We start from the raw sequence: 26,338 nt of genomic DNA, 5'->3' as shown, positions 1-26,338 counted from the left end.
AGTAAGGAAAGAGCAAAGGCCGTCTAGGTCTTGGTGCCCCTGGATTGTTTAAACTTATTTTGGAGCTCTCAAGCCGCAGAGCTGTGTTTAGGTTGTTCTGGTGACTGCAGGCAGGCTGGATTGAACCACAGATGCTGGTTCGGGTTCCCTGCTCCAGGCACAAGGGGATTGGAGGAGCTCTCAGTGACTCCTGGAACCTCCTGAAGCTGTGAAACAGGCCGGGAACATGCCCAATGGTGAGAGAGCTGAGTGAGTCCCTCTGGGACCCAGGTTTTCTAGGCCGGGGTCTTATGAGACCTCGGGCACATTAAGTTCTGTGATTCCGGGAGTAAAAACTGGTGTCAAACTGTCTCAGAGAGCTTTTTCTTAGCCAGATGTGTGAGTGAGATATGGAGCAGTACTGGCGTATGGTATCAGCTCCAAACCAAGGGAGCCGCAAGTTGCAAGCCTTTGTTTTCCCGGGTTCTGAGAGAATTCCGTGTGTGATTGTGCGGTGGGCTTCTACAGCAGTAAGCTGTGTCGGTGCTTAAAATTTGAAATTTCAGGAAAAACAGAGACGTTTGGAGGGGGGCTTAGAAGAATTCCAAGAAATGCATCCTGGGAGAAAATAGAAAAAGAAGTAAGCTCTGTTTGTTTTTTTCTTGAGTGACTGCAATATTTATTTTGTAGAGAAACAAACCCATTTCTTAGTATGCCTTCCAATTTCTTTACTTTAGTGAATATCGTAGAATTTCATGGTTTATTTTAATTTTAAAGACAAGTTACAGTAATTTGCATAGTACTCACTCCTTGAGGTGGAAACTTACCAGTTTGTCATTAAGTGTTAGAGCTGTTAACCCTAATGTTGTTTGTGTCCCATGCTGATGGGCACAGCCCATGGTTCTTAACAGCAGAACCTGGTGCCAGCCTAAAAGCAAAATCCTGTAGGTTGTTGTAAATCTTTTTACTGCTGCTGAAAATTATTTTGTCTCTCTTTTCACAATATGAAATGCTGATCATCTCTCTGATGATTTCTAAAGAGTTCTTGTGATGGTGTGTTTAGTTGAAGATCAGGCTCAGAACTGCCATGATTTCTTGTTCTTTTGAATTTGCCAAGAGAGTGCACATGTCTCTAGGAGTTCTTGTGTTGTTTTGTAGCTGTGCTTATTACAGAAGCAGAAGTAGACCCAGTTAAAAGATTAGAATTAAGATTGTTGGTGTTTTGAATTGAGAAGAGAGTTGTAAAGACTCTAAACTTGGTCTATTTTAATAAATACATGTGTTAATTTAAAAATGAGTCTTATTTTGTGAAAGAAGAGTTTGAAAACAATTGTAAGACTGGTTCTTGCTATAGATGGTTCATAGTATATAAGCTGCAAGTACTGTTGAAACATAAAGGTATTGTCAGAAACTTGTCAATGTATCTAAATGCCTGTAAAAATAAAAGACCTGATCATATCTTGTCATGAGAAAAGTTACACTAGAGATTATTCACATTAAGCAGCTGTGTGAGAATAGACTCCTTTGTACTTGTAGAAGAAAATTTAGAGAAGAATGATGTCTGTGTCTTCATTTCTAGCTTGACTGAAGATCAGTTCAAGGGAATGGAAATAGTAACTGCAGGTTTGTTTTAGTAAGTAAAGGTAGCTGGCTAGCTGACTGGTCTCTGTGTCTAGCGCCTTTGATGGCTTTGGGGAGGGTCCCCAAAAGGAGGTGTTGGAATTTATAGTTGATTCTGAAGCAGAGTAATTTGTGTAGTGGAGATTGTGGAGGGATGTGGAGTAAAGAGTGGCAAGATGATAGTGGCAGAGAGAGAGAGAGCTCTGCGATCCCTTTCATTAGAGTTATAAAGATTTTTAGAAAGAGAGCGAAAAGTGTCTTGTTGGCTCCAAAGAGTGAGCACTGGCTTGTGAGGAGAGAAACTTTCAAGTGCGATTAGAGGTGAGAATTGTGCTCGAAATAAAAGATGTTAGGAGCATCTGGAGCGCTGGGTTTAGGTGTTGTTTTATTGCTTTTATGTAAAGCGGCTGTAGCAGGACCCGGTCCCTGTGAGTGGCGAACAGCGGGGCCCGGAGCGATGGTTCCCGGTCCTCTCCCACCCGATGTGAAGGGTGCAGAGCGCGGTTCGTGAGGGGCGCTGCTGGAGCGGGACCCGCCGTGTCTGTGCCGGGGTCTCGAGGGGTGCGGGGTGCCAGCAGCGCTTGCCGGCCCAGCAGCGGTGCTGGGTGAGGATTGCTGCTGAGGAGCGAGCTGGCCCAGCAGAGGAGCCTCACACCAGAGCGCTGTGGACTCCGGGCTCTGCCCCTCGGCTGTGGTGAGAGCTGAGTGTGTTTGAACATGCCAGTCCTGTGTGTGAAGGGACGGCGCAGTGGGGAAAGGGGACATGGGCTTTGCCCCAGGGTCAGCACGCAAGTGACTGGCAAGGACGCAAGTGGGTCCCTGCAGAGCGAGCGGCTGAATAGAGCCTGCTCGGCCCAGAGCTGCGGCAGCAGAGGGGGAGAGAAATGGCCTGAAAAACTGCTGTAAATGAGAAAGAAGGAACAGAACAAAAGCCGAGAAACAAACCGGTGTGATAGGACCAAAGCAAAAACAGTCTTGCTTGTTAGGTTCTGAAAACCTCATCAAGGTGTTTAATTTCTTGAAATAAGATCTCTTTTTTTTTCTCTTATTTTTTTCCCTTCCTTTCTTTTACTCTTGTTGTTAAAAAGAAGGGGTTTGTTCTAAGAAACTGATAAAAAAAAAAAGTTTGTGAAGCTAAACAAGTAAATATTAACCAAAGAATAAAAAGGTAATAAATGTAATTTATTTGAAGTTAAGACTAACCTAGCCTTTCTTGTTTAACTAATTTGAACGCACAGAAAGAGATTTGCTCCTAAGTTTAATGTTAAATTTCATTTTAACCCAAGAATTTTAAAGAATACTGATGGAAAATTTTGATGTGATGTTTTCACTCTCCCTGTGTTATTAAGAAATCGTTTTCAGGTACTACTGATAATTAAGGCAGAGAAGCTGCAATCTGGACCAAAGAGTGAAGTTGGATTCACACCAATAAGATCAAAAGACCTGAGGTCTGGACTGTAACACCCAAACCCAGTGATACCAAATGGACTCTTGAGCAGAGGCCGGTGGTAATGAACTGAGACAATCCAAATAATCCAAGGAATGAGCTAAGAATCACGCCTAACTGGGAAGTAAGACCAAGCCTGTATCAGTAGTTTCAAGTGCTGCCTGGACAAGTTCTGGGACACTTTCGATATCCACCTTGGTGGGAGGAAAACTCCCACTCCAAACAGGAGGACTGGGGCTGTTTTGGTCGGGAAATCCTCATATATTTTTGCTTTTGCCTGTGATTTGTATAAAGTAGGGGGGAGAACCACAACTTCCATCAGTACCACATCATATACCTTGTCTAAATCATCCCAATACGAGACATGCTATCTGGATTAAATATAAGTGTTTAAATTAAAGAATAATAGGTATTGTGATTCACAAAGTTAAGCCTCTCATTGCAGGAAGTGTTAGGTGCCAAATCTGTTAAAAATAACTTAAATGATAACTTTTTTTTACAGATGGGAAATTACTAGTGCGTGTTCAGTGGGAAATACCTGAGGAACTGTAGGAAATACCTGAGGAACTGTGGGAAACTGCTGTTAAAAGGTGTCAAAAGAAATTTGCTTGGAAATTACAAAAGAGGAAGTGACAAGGAAATAGGGGGCAAGACCAGACTGACCATTACAACTCGCCACCGAGAAGAATATAAACACCTGCTGTGAGCTGCAACCTCATAGGCAGGATTGGTGGGGGTGTAAGCCATACTGGACCCCTATTATTCCTTCTTCTGTCACTTATCCTTTTCCCTTTTGAGACGCCAGCAAAGCCATGTTACAAATGCTATCGAAAGCTTTACATGGAAAGACACCGGGGTTTCTTTCTTATTACCCACACCAGTATCAATAATCACTGCTATAACCCATCCAAATTAAGTACCTGTACGAATAAAAGGGAAAATATTAGACCACAGAAAATCTAGGAACAAGTAGTAACAGACTAGAAAACAACTGCCCAAAAGGAGAAAAAGATGGATTTGCTTCACAGTTGTTGCCAGGAGAAATAACCAAGATTTGGTAAGAGAGCAAATGGTAAGTGAAAAGATAAAGCCAACACAGCAACCTAGACCTGTATTAACCTCATATCAGGACCTGTAAGCAAAGCTCAAACAGCAATTAAATGGAGAAAATTTCTTCATGAAGTGAGAAATACTCCTGGTAAAAACTATAAAGTTGGTAATAAAACTTGTACATAGTAAGTTCCAGAGAAACCAACTCTGTATTAGACCCAAAGGAAAGTAAAAGAAAAAATTGTGTACATGGTAATAGAACCAGATTCTCCCAGTGTAATAGTACAGGGAAAAATCCTTACTCTGGAATCCCAGAAATAGCCAAATTTTGGGGAAATAAAAATCAACAGAAAAATGACCATTAGAAAGCACCAGATGACTTATTTTGGGATATGTGAGAAAAGGGCATACCCAAAGCTCCCTTCGCAATGGAAGGGGAATTGTACTCTGGGAATGATTCAACCAGGATTTTTCCTTTTGTCAGGACGAGACAAATCAATTGGGGGTGTTGGTTTTTGAGGTCCTAAAAAGAAATAAAAGAGAATGGTTTTGAGCACCTCAAAAATGGGGAGATGAGAAATGGCCCCTGAACACATATTGGAAACATTCTTGGGCACAAGATGGAAGTTGGGGATATCGAACCCCAATTTTTGCATTATGAAACTCCAAGCTGTTGCAGAAATCATAACCAATAAAACAGCTGGGGCTATGGAACTAATAGCCATTCAGAGATGAAAAGCCAGAGCTGCAATATATCAGAGTAAGCTGGCTTTAGACTATTTATTGGCTAAAAGAAGGGGTGTTCTGTGAGAAAATTAATACATAAGATTGTTGTTTTCAATGACAATAAAAATGCCATTCTAGATATCGCCAAGGGTATCAGAAAAATGGCCCATGTGCCAGTCCAAAAATGACAATCAGTAATGACCACTAATTAGTGAGATAATGTATTGGGGATAAAGTAGTAGAAGAAGCTAAGTTTCTTCCCCTTGTAGCAGTGCTACAGCTGGTTTAATATTTCTTCTTTGTTTAATCCCCTGTTTAAATTGGCTGATCACCAGTATATTTTAGGGCATAGCAAATGCCTACAGACTTGAAATTGGCTACATCTGGAATGGCAAAAACAAAAAAATCATGGTATTAAGAAAACAAAATAATGTGAAAGATCCGTTGGAAGAAGCTAAATTGATTTGTGAAAAAAAAAAATGAATGAGTGCTAGAAGCTAGAAAACAAGAATTATTGCTCAAGCCAAATGATTTATAAAAAAAAGAAGAGGAGGGGTTTGTTATAAATTTGTATTGTGATATTGGCTTTCGCAGATGAATCTTATATGTTAAATACTTTTAGCTATGTATGTACTTTTTTCTTACTAACAAGTCTTAAGCTTAAAAGAATTTCCTAGGTACAAGGCAAGGAAACCCCAGAGGTCAAGGACAGTGGGGCCCAAGCTGTTATCAGGAGAACAATAGAGCCCAAACTGTTATCAGCGAAAGATACGAAGCCCAGATACCCTCAGAGGAAGGATGACGGGTGTCCACTGTTATCAACAATGACCATTTGCAAGAAAAAGGAAACCAAACTCCAAAATAATGCTCATCAGCAAGAAATAGTGCTGACCAGCAGAAAAATAAGTTGTGCAAAAGCATGATCTAAGAAGGCAGAACCAGGGAGGGGACACGCTTTGAATATGCATTAACCCCTCACAGCATGGGGGATAAAAAGAGTGTTCCTGAGATACCAGGTGTGTTCCTGGCAACTCACCAGGGCACCCGGCCGTTTTAACCCTTTGCTTTATTTCTTTTGTCTCCTAATTGTCTTTTTATTTATATTAAATTCTTTTTATAATTTATTAAGTGAATCTCGTTTTTAAGAGCTGCATCTTATCAGCAGACCCACAACTTGTTTGTAAAGACAAACCCGTCATTCCTCTCATTCCCAAAAGAAAGCCCCTCAGGTAGGAGACTAGCCAGCTGCCCCCTTCCCCCCACCTTGGCCATTTCTTTTGTCTCTTAAGTATTGGTAGTTATCATATCTTAGTGTGCTGGTTTTGTATTAATTGATATTTGGTGAGGAGAGAAAAAGCCACCCATGGAAATAATTTTTACAGAAATTAATTCGAAAGGCACTCTGAATCTCCTCTTTATAGGAAGAAAAGACTTTTGAGAAAAATTAAAAATCAGTTCTAGCATATTTATTTTTAAAAGTTCATGCAGAGGTGGTCACTGAAAAATTAGTGTGTGGGAATGGAATAAACAAAAAGGCTTCTGTAAAATTAGAGGAACAGAGTGAATAAAAAGGGATATTCAGAATATTATAGGGTGTATCAAATGAGGAATAACCATCAGATAACCTCTTTAATTGGCTAAGTACTGGATAGTAATGCTTGTCATAAAATGGTACATATAGGCATGCTGATATCTGTACCCTCAAGGTACCACGATGTGACATATGTATGTGACAGTGTTGTGAGACATCAATGTCATTGGTGTTATACTGTTAAGATAAATAAAGCACGTTATAGTGCTTTGATGGGTTTTACAAATGCAGAAGGGTTTCCTTTGCCCTAGAATTCTCATGAGTCAGTTGATGAGCATCTCTTTAAAGGGATTGCTAAATGTTACCGCTGAAGATGAATAGATCACACGGACACAGGTCGAGGTGTGGTGAAGAGAAGAAAAAGTTTATTTTTCCCCCCAGGATTTATAGGCTCCTGACCACAGCCAGGGATTGGATGGTCAGGATAACACTTTCTCACTGCACTGGCCATGAGAGATGTCCATCACAAGACATCTAACAGAAAGAATGTACACATATCTATGTTTACAGTTACTGTCCTGGGAAAGTCTTTAGAAAACTATGTTAGCAAGCTCAGAAGCTGAGTTTTCAGGGCGACAGCTAAATCTTGAAAAACTCCTCTTTTTGAAGATTTTTAGTTTTCCAACAACTGTTTTGTGTCTTCTTCCCATTGACAAGAAATCCTGTTGGACAGAATTTGTCCTCAGCAGTAAAATCAGTAAAACAATGTTGTGCTGTGTATATGAATGGAAAATTAGACTTCTAAATCTAAAATTACTGCACTTGTTTCTCTGATGGCACCTACCTTAGTTTACAATGTGAGATGTAACCAAAAATATGTATTCTATTACCATCTGTGGTAGTTTGACATTGACTGATATTTAGGGAAAGAAGTAAGAAACACCCACAGAAGTGATTTGAGAGAAGCTGCTGTGAGCTTTCTCTGTGCCTGAGACAGGCCAATAGCTGTCCAGTTCTGAGAACTGACAGCATTTTTCACCATTTAGAAATTAGGTTCACCTCTGTGAATTGCACCTTTTAAAACCCACAAGTCTGGGAACTTCTTCCTCTTTTGTTTCTGGCCTTGAAAGGTAGCAGAGCTCTGATGAGGACTGCCCTGCTCCCCTGCAGCCTGTGTGGCCTGGAGGGGGGCCAGGCCAGACCCCAGCAGCTCCCGGGTCGGGGATGGAGGTCGGGGGGGGGGGTGCCCAGCCCCAGGCTGGGCTGGGCCATAGCTGGTGACATCTCACGGATGCCCCTCCCCCCAGGCCCGCATGGATGGCTCCAGGCCGAGGACCGCCTGCCCCTTCCAGCGGCTGCTGGGCTGAGGGAGGCACCAGAACAGCCTGAAATCCATCACCGTGACTGCCACGGCTTGGGCAAGATTTAACCCTTTCACTACATAGATGAGACCTGCAGACCTTGTTTCTCTCTCAAGGGAGAGAAAAGAGTGATCGACATGTAGAAAGACAACATGAAAACATCAAGGTTAGAAAAGAAAGAGTTAAGCCTCAGATGGAAGAGGAATGAGAAGATGCTGAATGGGGCTGAAATATTCTTTTGGTAGGGCCGTGGAGATGGACATTGATATACTGAAAATATCTCCTTTAATTCATGAAAGAGTATTGGGGGAATGAAGTATTCAAGCTGTAGATCTGAGCAAAGGCATCCATTGATGAAGCAAAGCAGATGTTAGAGTAGCTGTGATCCTATGAGACGCTTGAACAGAGATGAGAGTGATGAAGACCCTTTGCCCCCAGGAAAAGAAGAAAACCTCTGTTCCCAGAGATGATCACAGAGACAGATGAAGAGAACCTTTGCCTTTGAACAACTCATCCTTAAAATAATACCCCATGAGTTCATGGCCAATGGACACACCTCTAGGAAGGCTGTGAAAATGGGAGGAATTTCACAGTGCAGAACTTTTTGCCTGGGTGGCTGCTATTCATGGAAATGAAAAGCCACAAGAAAACTGTTTCTTGTGGAGAAGTCTCCATGGCATGTCAAGAGAAATATCCTCTCCCTACAAGGACTGATGAAATACTATTGTATAGTTGGTGCTGTTTTAACATCCCAGGTTTTGTCTCTATGTTGTCAGTTGGGAAAAGAAAAAGTTGGGCAGGGGAGGAAAGGTTTCTGGAGGTTTTATTCTGGTTTCTTATTCTTGTAGTCCTGCTATTAAAGTTTCTTTATTCCTTTTAAGTTTTAAGCCTGTTTTTCCTTTCTCCTAATCAATATCTCAAAGCAAGAAATGACTAAGTGCCCTGGTGATTTTAGCCAGCACTAAAACCCACCACATTATTTGGTGCATTGGCTGGGAAACTCAAATTGGCAAATCTAAACCACTACACCATCTATATAAGCTTTTAAAACAGGTAGGGCAATGTTCTTTATCTCTTCCATGACTCATCCCTGATAACTATCTCCAGGGGCTATCTTCTGCTAATGGGCCATCAAGCCTCACTGCATGACTCATAAAATTACATCATCCCATTGTGAAATGCTCCACCCAGGGGGAGGAACCAAGCATTCCTACCTGGATATAATCTGAGGTTTTGGAACACCAGGAGCAGTCTTACCTGCTGGATTTCCAGAGGACAAGAGCTACATAACCACTACTAGACCTTCAGAGGAAGACCAGACCCTTTCTACAGGATCACTGCTTCAACAGAAACACATCTATCACTTCAACAGGACTGCAGCCACCATTTAATCAGACTGCTACCACCACCCTGACTGACAGAATGTCAGGTTGTATCCTGACTGTCATTTTAAGCCAGTGTTTTCTGCCTTTATTTTAATTTTCCTATGAAATTGTAGATCTGACTTGTGATCTCCCACTGGTTTGTTTTCAAACTAGTACAGCACCTGAGAAGGAAGTTACTGGAACAGAACAGGAGAAAGGTGGTGGTTTAGGATGGAGATATATTGTTATAAACCACTTGCCTTATTTTCCTAAGCAATTTTACCCATTGTGTAACATTTTTTAAATCAACTGTCTTTCTCACCATGTGTCCTAGTTTAGGGCAAATTTGGGAGAAAAACTCCAAATGGGGGTTTCCCCAGGTAAAAAAAAAAAAATTCAAATGACCCCTCCCCCCCCCCCCAACTGGTCCGGGAAAGGAAAAAAAAATTCCTTGGAGAGAAGTGGAAAAAGCTGTTTATTTAACAGGAATTGAATAATATTAAATAATAAAACCTCTCGCTGTTCGATGGGATCTAGGAAGAAAAGTCCTTTTCATGTGGTGTAGCTCGGCTCACTCAGGTTCTTATCAGTCCTTTCAGCGCTGGAAAGTGCCGAGGCCCAGGCCCTGGTGGGCCACAGGCGTGAGCTCCCGGGGTTTGTCTGGGTGTTCAGTCCAGAGCAGGTTTGCACAGATCCAGGAAAAAAGAGAAAAAACAAAAGTCCAGGGAACTTCTCTGCCTCAACTAGCTAAAACTAACTAAAAGCCAGAGAGAAGCTCTGTCCCGTTGTCTGTCCGTGCTGCAGACACCACAGTCCAGGAGCGAGATGTGTGGGAGTGATGTTTTTCTTCAACACAAACTGCGTGCTTCTTCTTCCCCCCGCTTTCGCTCTCAGAGCCAGTCTTAAAGGTGCAGAACTTAATATATAACATAAACCAGACAACTGGGGATACCAGTATCATAAAGTCACCCCAGGACACCATGAAAGAAAACAGTAAAGGAAAAAAATTCAAGAGGAAAATTCTCCACTATTTCACCAATTAATTTATAGCCCTTATTCTCATTATACTTGAGTGAGACAATTTTGTGGTTTTTGAGCCCACTAATGCCTTTCACTTTTCTAGCTTACAAGTGGCCTATTACCTCATTGGCTTGTATTTTGGTGCAGGGTACATGGACCAGATGCAGTACTGATGACAGAAGGCCACCATCCTGCTGAGCTGACTCAATCTCAGATGATTCACATTGCCCAGCAAATTGCAGCTGGTATGGTTTACTTGGCATCACAGCACTTCGTGCATCGGGATCTTGCTACCAGGAATTGTCTGGTTGCTGAGAACCTGCTAGTGAAGATTGGGGATTTTGGGATGTCTAGATATGTGTACAGCAGAGACTACTATAGGGTAAGTGAACTGCTATAATCAGTAATAATGGAGATTTAGTTCATTTTACTGCATTCATGTAACTAATTCTACTTCTACACTGGATAGTCTCTATGAGATGATTTAGGGGCTGGCATATGAAGAAGCTGGTTCTGAGTAAACACCAATGGTATTTAACTCAGTTTGGTATTAGTTTTGGTAAATTTGGAGTTAATCAGGATAAGATTGGCATATCCTGTTGTTTATGTGTTAGTTTTCTTTTTTATTAATAAATCATACAACAGTCTCTGGGCAGAAATTTGGCATGTTTGGCTATAGTAAAGAGGCAGGAGAAAAAAAGGTACTCAAATTTCTCTCAACTCTCAGATTTAAAATATCTTCTTACAAATTTCTAAAACAAATATATATTGTAATTTGATTATTGTTTAATGTTTCAGTTTACCTAAATAGATATAATAGTCAGAAGCACTGGACAGAACAGTTATTTTACTTGCTGAATGTAAGCATCTCTTGCTTTAAGCCAATTCTTTAGTCTTACTGTTTATGGCACTGTTTGTGTCACTCTGGTGAGGGCTGTAACTCAGTAGTGGGTAAAACCATGATGCTTGTTCATATTCTGGCCCTGGCCATTTTCCCTGAGCTCAGTTGTCATAAAATGATCTGTACAATTTACAAAGGGCTTCTAGGATCTCTGGGATAGATAGGATTGTGTACACTGCTTATTGTTGCTAATGTTTGCTTTGTACTATGTGGCAAATCATGTTGTTTACAGTATTTGCTGTTCGATACCATGTGTCCATCTTCATGATTGGAACTGGAGTAATAGTGGCAGCTATCAGGTTTTTTGTAGCATGGGGGAGGCAATCCATGACCAAGCTATTAGTTTATAAGTGCTAGAGCTGTATCCTGTAACATAAGCTATTCAGAATCTTTAAACACATTCTCTGTACCTGCTTCCCACATCACTTGTTACTAATGAACTCCTTATAGATAAAGCCCATTCCTTAGCCATCTTAATTGGACTGCTGTGTCTATCAAAGAACAGTGTCCCCTTGGCACCAGTGTTTCTGTGATGCCTGAAAAGAGATCATCTTTTGTGGTGGGTTGACCTTGGCTAGCTGTCAGACACCCACACAGTCACTCTCACTCCCCTTTCTCAACAGGATGAGGGAGAGAATAAGATGAAAAAGGTTACAGCTCAAAATAAAGACAGGGAGGTCCCTTACCAATTACAGTCATGGGTAAAACAGAATCAACTTGGGGAAAATTAATTTTATTTATTGACAAGTAAAAATAGATCAGGATTGTAGGAAAGAAAGACAAAAAATGAAAAAATCTTCCTTACACTCCTTTTTTTCTGAGGCTCAACTTCACTCCTTCATTTCCAATTCCTCTACCTCCTCCCAAAACCCTGAGCAGGGCAGGGGGTGTGGGTAATGGGTGGTTGTAGTCAGTACATACCAGTTCTGCTCTTATAGTTGTTCCTTCTCATACTTTTCCCCTACTCCATCATGGGTCCTTCTCACAGGCTTCAGTCCTTCAGGATAAAGCTGTTCCAGCATGAGGCCCTCCATGGAGTGTGGATATCTGCTCCAGCATGGCTGTTTCTACAGGGGGAATACTTGTTCTACCATGGTCTCTTCCACAGGCTGCAGGGGAATATCTGCTCTGGCGTCTGGATCACATTTAGCTTCAGTCTGTGAAATGAGAAACTATGTAGAGGGATGAAAGGGAAAATCTAATGACTAGGGTAAAAACAAAATCTAGAGCAAAGTGGACTTGCTTCTGTGACCAATTACTTGATAATCCATTGAATTTGGGTGTGGTTTTATTCCTTTTAAAAACTCCCCCACAAGACATACACCAACACGATTCTCATGAAGGATATCAAGAATAGTCACTAAAAGCCAGTTCACCTTCAGAATGGAAGCAGCACCCAGAAAGAGCTGCTAGGAAATGCAGACCTCTCATTGATCCACAATATAGCTAAAAGTTCTGATTATACTTCAGTCAAAAGCTTAAAAATCTTTTTGGAAATTTTAAAATAGAATTCTTCCTATTGTCTTTTTCTGTTAAAACCTTTGATAATTTACTAGTATTTGTAACCAATTTGGTTAAAGAGCCTTAGGTTCCATATGCATGCATATAAAATACCATGAAGTCTGCAGTCAACATCACCCACAGCTGACACAAGTTTTTCTGTTAAAAAAACTCTTAGCACAGATGTTCACTAACTTTAAAGGTCCTTTAAAAATTACATACATAAAACTATATAATTCTTAAAGATAGTCCCACATAGGGATATAAATTGCAGGAAACCATTGAAATTACTTTGAGCAGTGACAGCAGCAGCAGTTGTTGCTGCATGCTGTGAGGAGTGTGAGGCTTGTGAGGTTCCCAAGGAGGTGTCTGAGGGGGTTTCTAGGCCTCTGACACTCTTGGGCTGTGTGTGTGGAAGGACCAGCCAGCAGACAACATATCTTGTGAGAGGGATGGGTGAGAGTTGATCAGTGCCAGCATTCCCCACAGCCACTTCAAACCAAGAGAAGCCACATATAATTTGCCTCTAAGAAGCACCCGCGAACAGGGTGCCCAAAGGAGTGGTATCTATTTTGAACACTGATGGCAAGGGAAGGGAAGCATGCTCTGTCAGTTATTGGGCTGCTGCCTGCTTTATTAGACTGCATTCACAATGATCAGACCAGCTAGCTGGTGGCTGTGCAAGACTACTTGGAAGCTTGAGGTCTCCTGGGAACTGGAATTAAAGATGGCATCTTTCAAAAGAATTACCATTTTATAAGTGAACCATTTTTTTTTTCTGAGAATTACAAGGAATCTGTGACCTGCTGAAAGAAAATATTATCCACTTGCTGCAACTGCAAGGCTGAGGCTGAAACCCAAACAGGAGCACTACAGCCTACCTATGACTGTTGTCACATCTCCACCCAAACAAACTTCCCAAGGACTAAAATAGCTGTCCAGACCTTAGATTGCATGAAGCTACAGCACCTGGAAGTCCCCTTGGCACCTGAACATAGCAATGGCTGTCATAACAAGTATGTCTAACTAAAAGAATTCTACAAACAAGTAACTATGTTGAAAGAGGAGCTCAACAGGCAGTGCAGTATTTGGGAATGTGAATGGAAGATCAATACATGGTATTGTGCTGTCTCAGGCTGAATGACAACCCTGTTTTACAGTTATGCAAGAAGATAAACCTGATTTCAACAACAACCTGACTGACACAAATAACTAAGGAGATGAAGGAGACTGGACCCTTGTCTCTGCTCAGGGCAAACAGAAGAATCGTCCCCCTTTCCATAAAGTGCCTCTATGTAACAGATACTGTGCTCAGGGGGTGAAGAATGAAAAGCACATGAATAATGGACAGAATCCAGGGGAAGACATGCATGAAAAGTTGATCCAGTCACCCACCTGCATTAGAACCAATGCCACCAGAAAAGTATGTGGAATATTAGTAATTGGAGATTGCTTACTGAGAGGTACCAAGTCACCCATTTGCTGTTCAGACAATTTCTCTGGAGAAATCTGCTGCCTAATGGGAGCTCATATTCATGACATCACTGAGAGACTGCTGAGCCTTGTGAACCCTACAGATTATCATCCACTCAACTATTCCAGGTAGGGTCTAATGATACTGCGAAGAGGCAACTTAGAACCATCAAAAAAGATTATATGTCCCTCAGGGCAATATTAAAAGGACCTGGAGCACAAATAGTATTCTCCTCTATCATCCCAATCAGAGGAAGGATTTCAGGAAGGAGACAAATTGAATAGACTAATACCTGGCTTCATGGCTGATGACATACTCAAGGTTTTGGCTTCTATGACCATGGATCTACTTTTGAGAAACCAGGCCTATTGGGAGCTGATGGGATTCACGTGACCAAGTGAGGCAAGAGTGTCTTTGCCAAGAAGCTGGCCAGAATTATAAGGAGAGCTTTAAACTAGATTCAGGAAGGAAAGGGATGGCATTTTGAGCAACAGAGAAGAGCTAGGCAGTGCTGATGTATTAGGAACCAACAGGGAAGCAGATGTGAAATGCTTTAAAGGAATTGAAGTTGTTCCTCTAAAAAGATATCATGGTCAATAGACCAGATGAAGTGCCTCTACCAATGCACACAACATGGGTAACAAACAGGAGGAGCTGGAAGCCACTGTGCAGCTAGAATGCTATGACCTAATTGCTACTACTTGGACATTGAGCTGTTGACTCTTTGGACACAGCCATCCATTCTTATTCAACTAACAGTCCAGCCATCAAATACATATCTCTCTGATTTAGTGACAAGAATGTTGTGGAGGACTGTGTCAAAGTCCTTGGTGAAGCCCTGTCGGCTGTCTCTAATCACCCCTCTGTGTTCCATGTTTCCATGTCTTCCAGGAGGATCTGCTCCATGATTTTACCAGGCATGAAGGTGAGGCTGACAGATTGGTAGCTCCTAGGGTCCACCTTTTTACCCTTTTAAAATGAATAGGATATTTCCCCTTTCTCCAGTCACTGGGGACTTGGTCTGACATGACTTTTCAAATATGATGGAGAGTGGCTGTCTTGGTTTGGAAGACAGGTGTCTGCTAGGGAAGGCAGGAGCCTCCCTTGGAATGAAAAATGCAAACCTCCTCCCTCTGAATTTTTATAATTTTGAAATTAAGGGTCTCTCAGGCAAAGATATGGGGATAGGAATAGCAGTTCTTTACTAGTATGTATAACAAGGCAAACAAACAACAATAACTATGGCATTAATAACAAAACAGATCCAGGGACCCCATGACAGCCTTCTCGGCCGAGATGGGAAAGGATGGAGGAGAGGCTTTGTTTCACAAACCCCCTGTGGGCAGTTGATCCTGTCAGGAAAATTAATCCACAAACACCAGAGGTTTATGTCCAAAAAGGAGACAGAGGAGTCCTTTTACTTTATTCGAATAAAGGGAGAGGCCATGGGGCATTCCCCTGGAGTCTCTCAAATTTTTGGAGGGCGCAGCCTCCTTTTTATCCTAATTCCCGGCCGCTTGTCCCTTCTCTCTTTCCCCATAGGCTGAAGTACTTGAGAGGTACAGGCTTCCCGGAACGCCTGATACCGGCGGCGATACCTTCCCCCCCCACCCCCAATGCATAATCCCTTCTTAACTTTTATGGAATTCATAGTGTTCTTTCAGTGCCTCTTTGATCTTCTACTGGAATCCATCCCATTGTTTCCGTCGTCTCTCACTGATAGCTACATCTTATCAACTGACCCACAGCTTGTTTGTAAAGACAAGCTCATCATTCCTCTCAATCCCTCCTCTTTTAATTTTTGTTAGTAATTGTCTTTACAAACTTTAGTTATCATTGACTTAATTTCTTGTTCTTGGGTCCTTTTTAGCTTTGCAACTATTTGCAGTGGCATTGCTTTCTGCCCTTTTGTAGCTATCTCTGGGTCAGTAGGCACGGCTACTACCTGCATTCTTTTGATCACATGTTGAATGAGTTAAGCAAGGGATAATGCATGGTAAAAAGATTAGAGTTGCTACAACACATAAGAGGAAAAAAAGCATGTTTGACCCATAGGCCACCAGGTAACCATGAAAACATGTCCCATTCCCATCCTTTCCATGTTTGGACCGGTACATGAGCTAACTTTCTTATTCCTTTTGTTATTTGTTTTACCACTTTTCCATTGTCATCTATTTGCAAACACCAGTTTGAGTCATTAAATTTTCCACACACCCCCCCTTCTTCTGCTAATAAGTAGTCTAATACCATCCAATGTTGAAATATTGTATTTCTCATCTGAGTAGACTGGTCAGCAAGAAGATCAAGAGCTGTAGCTGTCTGGTTGATTATTATTTCAAAGACAGCTTGCAACCTAATTATCCAATTTAGATTATAAATGGGTTCTCTGGCACCTGATATTAATTCATTTGGTTTCCAGGTAGCCGGTCCATAGTGTTGTATGATTCGTTCAGGTGGCCATTCATCTTTTCCTCACTTTTGGGTGCTCTTTCCAACCAGGGATGTATCAATGGACCGCTTTTCTCTAATTAGATCATCATATACTTTGACTCCTAACTGATTTCCTTGAACTTGTGGTAGCAGAAAGAACAATGGTCTAATATACCCCACATAACATATCCCTGACCAGTTTGGGGGTAGCTTGCGGTAAGTATTTTGGCCACAAATCCAGTAATGCCCCTTTAGAGCCCAGGTCCTATTAGCGAAGGGACCTTTCCAATTTTCATCATCAACTGGTGGGTCAAAATACAGCTTGCTTCCAGGGCCTAGTGGTCCACCAACAATAGTTGCCTCGCCATAAGAATCACAATATTTACATTTCTAAGCTCTTACATGAGGTTTCCACTTGCAATTACATCCCAGATCTGTTTTATTAGATCTGGACCAGAACTTACTGAAAAGGGTTCGAGTTCCATTCCGGTGTTGCCATTTCCACTGATAGTCTCGGACAACATGTGTCGGACTTGTGGAATTATCCCGGGGGCAGCTTAAAAATAAAGGGTCAAAAAACTTATCCTTCCCCACTGCTTTACAGCCTTCAAAATCTTTTTGGTAATTATGGAAGGAACACCTTACCCAGCTACCATTAGTGAGCTTAACATGCGTTTGATTCCATCTGCCTTGATATCTGGAACAGTCATAAGGAGGGCAGTTGGGGGTCCAACAATCTAAACCCAAAGATAAAGTTCAGTCACAAACGCTCTTTCCCACATATGTGCTTCCTGTTCTGTTTAGGCAATAAATGCCTCTTTCAGAAGAATGAAGCTGCCATGGACTTCCTTCTTTGTCCCAAAATCCTGTTCCATTATGGACTTCACTCGGGGTGCTAACCCACCATTTAGGCTCGACCGGTCTGGCCACCCATGGCCAGCTTTCAGATTCTCCTGGCCCTCCGCAGACCCAACAGTTCCTAAGGTTAAAGGTCTTTGCTACTTGTTTTCCTAAAGTAAAAAAATTATTTTCCCACTTTAGACCCCAACTTAACTGAAAATATAAAGGTAAAATTATTAAGAGAAACATTCTAATAGTGTTATAATCTAATTTCTAATTTTCAATTTCACGTTGTCTTCTACACCACCTGTGGCAAGTGAAAGCACAGAAACAGCTTAGCATAAAGAAAGAATTGACAGCATGGATTGGCTCTCAGTGTCTGGAGATTTGAGAGTAGGGAAGTTCACACAGACTATTTCAGCAGGCAGTCTGTGGGTAGGCACTCAGGGCTTTCCCTGATGTCGACGCACCAGCTACTGCTCCAGTCCACTCCTGCGGAGTGTCAGTCGCGGCTTCCCATCCTTCTCCTCCAGTTGAGATGTCCAAATCTCTGGAGCTTTAGAGACCTTGACTCGAGTGTGATGGGTCCACCCGTGTTCAGCTGTCTTGATGGCTGTTTCTGTGGTCAGCAACACCTGGAAAGGTCCACGCCACTTAGCCACCAGTGGTGTTTCTTTCCACTCTTTAACTAGGACTCAGTCTCTTGGTTCTCACTTGTTCAAAGGCAGGGTCTGTGCCAGCTGAGTTTCCTGTCGAAGAGATTTCACAAGAGACAGTATCCGAGCCACATACTGTTTTAGATATACATCACTTATCTCTACCCCCGCCCCAGGCTGAGAATTACAAGGATAAGGAATTCCAAACATCAATTCAAAAGGAGATAGTTGAATATCTTCCCTGTGTCTGGCCCTTATTCTTGCTAGAGCCAGTGGTAAGAGCCGCAGCCATGGCATTTTTGTTTCTATCACTAGCTTCAGAAGATGTTTTTCTTATTTCTCCATTCATCCTTTCAACCTGGCCTGAGCTTTGGGGATGCCAGGGAGTGTGGAGGTTCCATTGTATCCCTAAAGCAGTCATTACTCTAAGAATTTTTCTAGTAAAATGAGTTCCTCTATCTGAGTCTATTGCTTCCACCATTCCATATCTCGGAATTATTTGTTCCAAAAATACTTTAATAACTGACTCTGTAGTTAGGAACAGCTGGGAATGCTTTTGGCCACCCTGTTAACTGACATACTATTACCAAAAGATATTTAAATTTCCTCACCCGGGGCATCTCAGTAAAATCCACTTGGCATCTCTGGAAGGGAGGTACAGCCCAAGGCTTTCCCCCCCTGGCAAGTTTCTTTGTAACTTTGTTATTTGTCTTAGCACAAATCAAACAACTTTCAACAGCTCGTTTTGCTAGAGCAAAAAGACTCACAGCAGCATACATTTTGAGGAAGGTCTCTGCCATCCCTCGGGAGCCTCGGCACCTCCCCCATGAAGTTGCTTTAACAACTGCAAGGTCAGAACTCTCAGCATCCGCTCACCATCCCTTGCAAACTCACCACCTCCCTTTCCCTCTGCCCCACTCTCCACAACTATCTCAAGGTCTTCCAGTGGAAAAGACAGCTTCTCTGGCAAGGGGGCAGTTACTGGGAGCAAGGGAAGTAACTTAGAGATTTCTGGCAACAATGCAGCTTTCCGAGCTTCTTCATCAGCCAGTCTGTTTCCTATTGCCTCTTCCGAGCACCCTGCCTGGTGTCCCTTGATGTGTATTATTGCTACCTTTTTTGGTAAATTCACCACCTCTAATAGGCGGGAGATTAAGTTCTCATGAGCCAACGTTTTTCCTCTGCAGGTTAATAAACTTCTCTCTTCCCACAGTTTCCCAAATGCATGTAACACACCATATGTATATTTAGAATCAGTAAAAACATTTACTGTCTTGTCTCGGTATAACTCGCAGGCTCTCACAAGTGCATACAGTTCGGCAGTCTGAGCTGACCAGGTGGGCGGTAACCTCCCCCCTTCCTTTAATTGCTTTCCATTCACGACAGAGTATCCTGTAAATCATCTTCCTTCTATCACCCTTGAAGACCCATCAATAAACACGTTTTCCCCCTCAGGCCATGGGATGTCTCAAATCATTCTTTGCCCTAGTTTACAGATCTATTACTTTAATACAATCATGGAATTTGCCTTGGCTCCTCTCTTCAGGGCCATTGAAACAGGAGGCTGGGTTAAAACCTTCCCTGCTTTTAAATTCTAAATCCTCCTGTTCTAATAAACAAGACTCATATTGCAACAGCCGAGAGCTGGTCATCCACTTAGAGGTTCTTTCAGTTAACAAAGCTTTAATCTGGTGTGAAACTTTAACAATCAGATAACCCCCCCTTGTCAGCTTTCGGGCTTCAGCCACCATCAGAGCTGTGGCTGCACAGTTCTGCAGACAATGGGGCCAGCCTCTGGCCACCGGGTCTAACATTTTAGAAAAATAGGCAACAGGTCTCTGTGTTCCCCCATGCTCCTGAACCAAAATTCCTTTTGCATGACCCTGTTTAATATCTACATATAATTCAAATTCTTTTTCTGTATCTGGAAGAGCTAGGACTGGGGCATTAACCAATTTGTCTTTTAATTTTTTAAAACTTTGTTCTCCTTCTGGTGTCCATACCACAACATTGGGACTGTCTTGTGTTAAAAAGCCATATAAAGGTCTGGCCACAACAGAAAAGTCTTCTATCCACACTCGGCAGTATCCCACCAACCCTAAAAACTGCCGTAATTCCCTTTTTGTTTGGGGTAATGGTACTTGTAGAATTCCTTGTATTCTTTCTGGATCAATACACCGTAACCCTCCAGTTAAAATATGCCCCAAATATTTGACCTGTTTCTCTACCAACTTTGCTTTCTTTTCAGACACTCTAAGTCCTTTTTTAGCAAGAAAATTAAGCAGTTTCACAGTAGCTCTTTCAACCATCTCCTCCTGTTCTCCTGATAACAGCAAATCATCCACATACTGCAACAACTTAACCCCAGAGGGTGGAGTAAACTCTCTTAGTATTTTTTGCAAAGCTTGTCCAAACAAAACAGGTGACTCTGTATAACCCTGTGGGAGGACTGTCCAAGTCAATTGCAGCTTTACCATTTTACTTCCTTCCTCTTGTTCCCACTCAAAGGCAAAATACTGTTTACTCTCTTCTGTAATCGGACACCCCCAGAAAGCATCCTTTAAATCCAGTACTGAATAGTACTGGTGTGAGGAAGGGACCTGGTTCAGGATTGTATAGGGATCCATAACTGTGGGATGCCTTGATTTGACAATTTTATTTATTATTCTTAAATCTTGCACCATTCTGTAGGTTCCATCTGGTTTCTTAACTAGCAGGATAGGGGTGTTATAAGGAGACATGCACAGTTCCAACAGACCTGCCTTTAGCAGGGACTCAATGACAGGCTGTAACCCCTTCCTTCCCTCCCTTGAAAGAGGGTATTGTTTTTTTGACACAACTTGTCCTGGTTGCTTCAAAGTAATTTGGAGAGGCTCTATGTCTAATTTTCCATATTTCCCCGGGGCTGCCCACACTTACGGATCTATTTCAGCATAAGCTCTCTCAGACATTTTACACAAAGATATTACAGTGCTGGACTCAGTGTCATTTTTTATAATACTGATTTGCACTCCCATTTTTGCCATCAAATCTCTTCCCAGTAAATTACAATCACAATTAGGAACAAACAGGAACTCATGCATTTCAAACTTGTCCCCCACATCTATTAACAGCGGTTGAATAAAATGCACTCGCTCATCTTTTCCGCTTACTCCTTGAATAACCAATGACCTTTTTGACAGTTTTCCTCCTTTAGGTATAAAATTTAAGGTGGATCGAGAGGCACCTGTGTCTACTAGAAAACACACCTCCTCTCGATCCGGACCCACCTTAAAAGTTATCAAGGGCTCCTCAGTGGTGGGTCCCCGGTATAATGGAAGCCCCTGACATCCCTAACAATCCATTTCCATTATCCTCTGGACTTCTTCCTCTTGTGGGTCCAGCTCTTTCTGTGGGCATTCCCTTTTCCAATGCCCTTCTTCCCTGCAGATGGCACATTGGTTCCTCCCCAGCCGCTGTTTGGGTCGGTTCTCCCCTGTCGAGGAGGGAATGCCCTGGACACCTCTTTGTGGCCGACCCCGTCCCCTCTGCCCTGGTGGACCCCTTGGACCTTGTGGTTTATTCTTTTGTGGCTGCAAAAACTCTGCCATCATCTTTGCCTTAGCTCTTACTTTTTCTTCATCCCTTCTTACATATATTTGCTGTGTTTTTCTCACCAATTCTTCTAGAGGCTTATTCTGCCACTCTTGATCTTTTTGTACTCCTTTCCTTATGTCAGGCCAAGCCTTAGTAACAAATTGTACTTTCAACAATGTGTCAAAGGCTTGCCCTTCAGGGTCCATTCCCCCATGCTTACGCAAGGCATCCCTAATTCTCTCTAGCCAATGAGAGGGGCTTTCATGCTTCTCCTGTTCTAATGACATAGCCTTAGCTATGTTGTTAGTTCTAGGAGCTGCTGATTTGATTGCCCTAATCAAATAAGCACGGTAATCACGGAAGCGAGCCAGGCTGGCCTGGTTATTTGGATCCCACTGGGGGTCCACCTGTGGGATGGCATCATCCACTATAGGTACATTAGGTCCAGCCCCCCCCACTGCTTGTGGATGTTCATCCTCCCACAGCTGCCGAGCTTTTTGCAAAATCATTCGTTTCTCTGATGGCCCAAACAAAATCCCCAAAAGAAAATCCCAATCTTTCCAGGTATAATCTGCATTTCCCAAATATTCTTCTATCTTTTCCCCCACCCCTATGGGATCATCCAAGTATGGGGGTAATTCTTTTTTCAGTCCTCTTATATCCTGGGTAGTAAGTGGTACAATTACAAACCCAAATCCTCCGCCTTGACCTCCCAAAGGGACTTGGCGGAGTGGCATTTGGTGTACCCCTGTCTCTTGGGTCCGGGGGGCTTCTGATGCTCTAAACTGAGTTCCCCTTCTAGTCCTAGGGGGTGATATGATATGCTGCTCCCCCCCACACACACCATTGTTATTCTCAGGTGGAGCTGTAGGAACAGCATTTCCCTGATCCCTTTGCCCTGGAAGGTGAGGATACAGGGCATCTTCAGCTGGCCTTGGGTCAGCTGGTAACACCGGAGGACAAGACGGGTGAAGGTGCTGAAAAACATCCCAGTCTTCACCGTTTTCCTCTTCCCCCATTTTTTCTTCTTCTCCTTTTTTTCTTAACACATAGATTTCTCCTGTTGCCTGTTTAAACCATATCAATCCACATTCCCTTTCAATCCATCCTTTCCAATTCTCCTCTAGATACCTCCACAGAATTCGACACAAATGAATTCTATCTGTTCCATAAGATGGCCATATAAGTCCATTTGGCAACTTATACTCTGGCCATACATAATAACAATATTTTACCATCATCTCCATAGTTACTTCTGGGTGAATGCATAATCTGTCCCAAGATCTCAGCATTCTCCCCAAGGGACTCTCCGGGGGTATTGTGGGATCGTCATCCCTTTTGCCAGGACCCCTTCCCGGCTGTACCCTTGCAACCCTCCATGGGTGCCCTGTTTGACCTGTGCTACCCTCCATGGGTGCCCTCCCAGGCTTGCCTGTGCTACCCTCCCTGGGTGCCCTCCCAGGCTTGCCCCCCAAAGATCCCATTTTACTCACCGGTGAGGTTTTCAGTGGTCCTTCCCTGTGGACTCTTCACGGTCTGCAGTTAAAACTGTGCAACAACTTTTTGTTTACCTTTCTTCTTAAATATGTTACTGCAGGGACATTAACATAATTTCTAATTGTCCCAGCCTTGGCCAGCAGTACATCCATCTTTGGAGCCACTACGGATTGGCTCTGCTGGACATGGAAGAAATATCTAGGAGCTTCTCACAGAAGCCACCCCTGTAGCCCCCCCCAACTGCCAAAAACCAGGCTGTGCAAAACCAATAAACTCATCTGGTTAGGCTATTTTAAAAGTACTTGAATGGATTTATTCATTGATGTGATCCAGTCACAGTCTGACATTATGAACAGTAAATTGTTTGGAAAGTAGAATAAAAAGCAAGAGGGTTTTTTTATTATTTACATTCAGCTTAAGTAACTCAGTTTTAAAAATATATAGCATTTTGGGGAAAACAAAAAATGTGTTAAAGGCTTTCAGACAGGCATTAATTAAGGAAAAGATTCCTGGGAAATCTGGGACACAGAGTCCATAGCTTGCAAGTTATTTATTATCAAGTGTATATAACCAAAGGACTGAAAATTTGGAAAGCTGTATAGAACCTCATAGATAATTTTTAAACAAAATTATTTGATGCATTCATTAACTTTGGAAACTATTCACAGACATTAGCGTTGCTTTAATTCATTCATAATAGATTGATTAAACCATATACTCTTGATCCTTCTGTGTCATGCAGTCACTGTCTTCATGGATCTCAGTTGATATCTGAGATTTCATTGCATGAATCTTTTACAGTTTTCTCAGTCTTAAAATGGAGAGTAATACTGGCCTAATTTATAATTGGTTAATAGGTTTAGTTAACTCTTAATTTTATAAATCATTCAATTCCTTTATATAGGGGTTGCAAAATAGATGTAGATGGTGAATTTATACTTCAGAAACAATTTCTTTGGAGATTCTGAGAAATCTATCATGGTAGTAATTTTTGATTCAGGAGAGAGGAGATTGGATCACAGCTCCCTAGTTCTTATGAGCTCTTTAAAGTGAATGACAGCAGATGGGAAAAAAGAAAATGTGGATTTCCCTGTGTCTTGGTTTGAGACAAATTAAGAGGAAATGTCCTGAAAGGGTGTGTCCTCTAAATAAAGGTAGGTTTTGGCAGCTTCTCCACCCCCACTGGTTCAAAAATAATTTCTTGGAGGAAAGTGCAAAAAAAACTGTTTATTTAACAAGTAGAGTGCACACAGGCATGGGGAAAAGAATTAATAATAGTAGATAATGAAACCTTCTCACTGTGGAGAAAAACTGTTGGATTTTAGATTCCTGCTGGCTTCTCCCGAGGTCCGGAGCCAGGGATGTGGCATCCCTGAAGCTTCCCCCCCTCCAGGCTGCGGCATGGGGCTCCTGGTGATGGTCTGGTTTTTGGACCAGACCAAAGCTGAACAGTTCCAGAAGAAGAAGACAAAGTCCCAGGAAAACTTATTGCCTCAGCAAACAAACAAGAAGCTAGCTAAAAAGCAAAGATGTACTCCCTCTGTCTGTGCTGAATACACAGCTGAGTGAACCTGGAGGAGGATGTGTGAAAACCGCTCCGAAAGAATTCCCTTGGCTTCCTCCCCCACCCTCTCTCAGACATAGCTTAAAGTTACAGGACCCATGTCTGGGCATAAAGCAGACAATAGGGGATACAGTATCATAAAGTCACCCCAAGACACTAGTTTAGCATCTCAGACCTCTGGAGGTCTAGAGGAATTATTTCTAAATCTTTCATTTCTTTTTTCCTCAGGTTGGAGATCACACAATGCTGCCTATTCGTTGGATGCCTCCAGAAAGTATTATGTACAGGAAGTTCACCACAGAAAGTGATGTCTGGAGCCTGGGAGTTGTATTGTGGGAAATCTTTACCTATGGCAAACAGCCATGGTATCAGCTCTCAAACAATGAGGTATGTATATTATATTTTCAAAGGAGGGTGGCATTTTGACTGATGGTATGGCTTCTCTGGGGAAATGACAATAGCAAATTTATTTAATAAAAGCAATATCCTTGATATCGTGTATTTATGGTATTGTCACCAACTTTGTGGTTGAAGTTTTTCTTTTTCACCTTTTTCTCCCCAAGGTGGATGGAAGTTATCCAAGTTGGACTATACCAAGTTGGGATGTAGTTTCTTCCTTTATATAGGGTAGTCTGCTCTGGGTGTTAAGAAAGATCATGAGGCAATAAAAAGAAGCTTACCTGTCTCCCAGACTGGCACTGGGTGATTTCAGTTGCATATCAGGAAATGTCATTGTCATTAAGTGGTTCTCCTAACACAGTTTTTTAATAGATGGAAGGAATCTGGAGATATCTTCATACATGGGAAATCAAAAGTAATCCCTTTTTAGAGATTAGCCATGGTGGTACTCATAAATTGTAAGGAGGGAGGGAGAGGTGCTCTGTGTGAGATGATTGAAATAGCTTCCTTCTGAGACAAGGTGAGATTGATAGGTACGAGAGATATGGGATTGCTTCCCTACCACCATTCCCTCATGAATGGAAGGCATAACATGGATTAACATCACATCGCATCAGTCAAGGCATCCTACATTACAGTCATTTTTCTGGATCATATCTGCCCATACACCTACCTAGAAATGCAGCATTTTGGCAAAGGTGGCCGGGTGATTTCCCCCAATGAGACTGCTGTGGCTATTAACACCTAGCTCTTCCATGGGTGAGGTCTACCTAATTGGAATGGCTATATTGATCCTTTGCTTGTGATTTCTTGCAGGTGATTGAGTGCATCACTCAGGGCCGAGTGCTGCAGCGACCTCGCACGTGCCCCAAGGAAATATATGAGCTGATGCTGGGCTGCTGGCAAAGGGAGCCTCACATGAGGCTCAACATCAAAGAAATCCATTCCCTCCTCCAGAACTTGGCTAAAGCATCTCCAGACTACCTGGATATTCTAGGCTAAATATCCTATCATTTCTTCTTATGGTCTGCATGAATGAATGTGCTCAATTGCCACTGAACTCCATTAAAATGTGTTCTTAACTTTACAGTATTAATGAGAAAGATATGGAGATGCTTTCAAAGGGCAAACAATGTGTACTTCTCCATTTATAGACACAATATTGACTGTTTAGATATTACTGAAACACATCTTCGCTCTTCCTCAGTTTCTTTATTTTTTTCTCTCTAATCTATTTGGCTTCTGCATTATTGTAAGTCTACATAGACAAAGGCCTTAAAAACTTGATCTATTATACCAGGAGACTCTCCAGTTTGCCCACCACAATTAACAATGTCTTGTTGTATTTGTACATTTCATATGGATGAAAAAAGGGAAAAATATATTTGACTTGTACTTTGTGA

General features: G+C 42.1%; 1 protein-coding gene across 1 annotated transcript in view; it reads left to right on the top strand.

Annotated features, from left to right (window-relative positions):
• The window catches only part of LOC131591640 (BDNF/NT-3 growth factors receptor-like), a 660,084-nt gene extending 634,096 nt beyond the window's left edge, over window positions 1-25,988 (top strand). The window contains exons 16-18 of the mRNA XM_058862552.1: window positions 10,246-10,480; window positions 24,765-24,923; window positions 25,752-25,988. Coding sequence (XP_058718535.1) covers window positions 10,246-10,480; window positions 24,765-24,923; window positions 25,752-25,937 — 580 coding nt within the window. The 3' untranslated portion in view covers window positions 25,938-25,988. The remainder of the gene's footprint in view (window positions 1-10,245; window positions 10,481-24,764; window positions 24,924-25,751) is intronic.
• The last annotated feature ends 350 nt before the right edge of the window (window positions 25,989-26,338 follow it).

Source organism: Poecile atricapillus, chromosome W, assembly GCF_030490865.1.
Source record: "Poecile atricapillus isolate bPoeAtr1 chromosome W, bPoeAtr1.hap1, whole genome shotgun sequence".
In the NCBI taxonomy this organism is placed as follows: domain Eukaryota; kingdom Metazoa; phylum Chordata; class Aves; order Passeriformes; family Paridae; genus Poecile; species Poecile atricapillus.
Note: the sequence above shows the minus strand (reverse complement) of the source record. Positions and strands in the feature narration are given on the sequence as shown.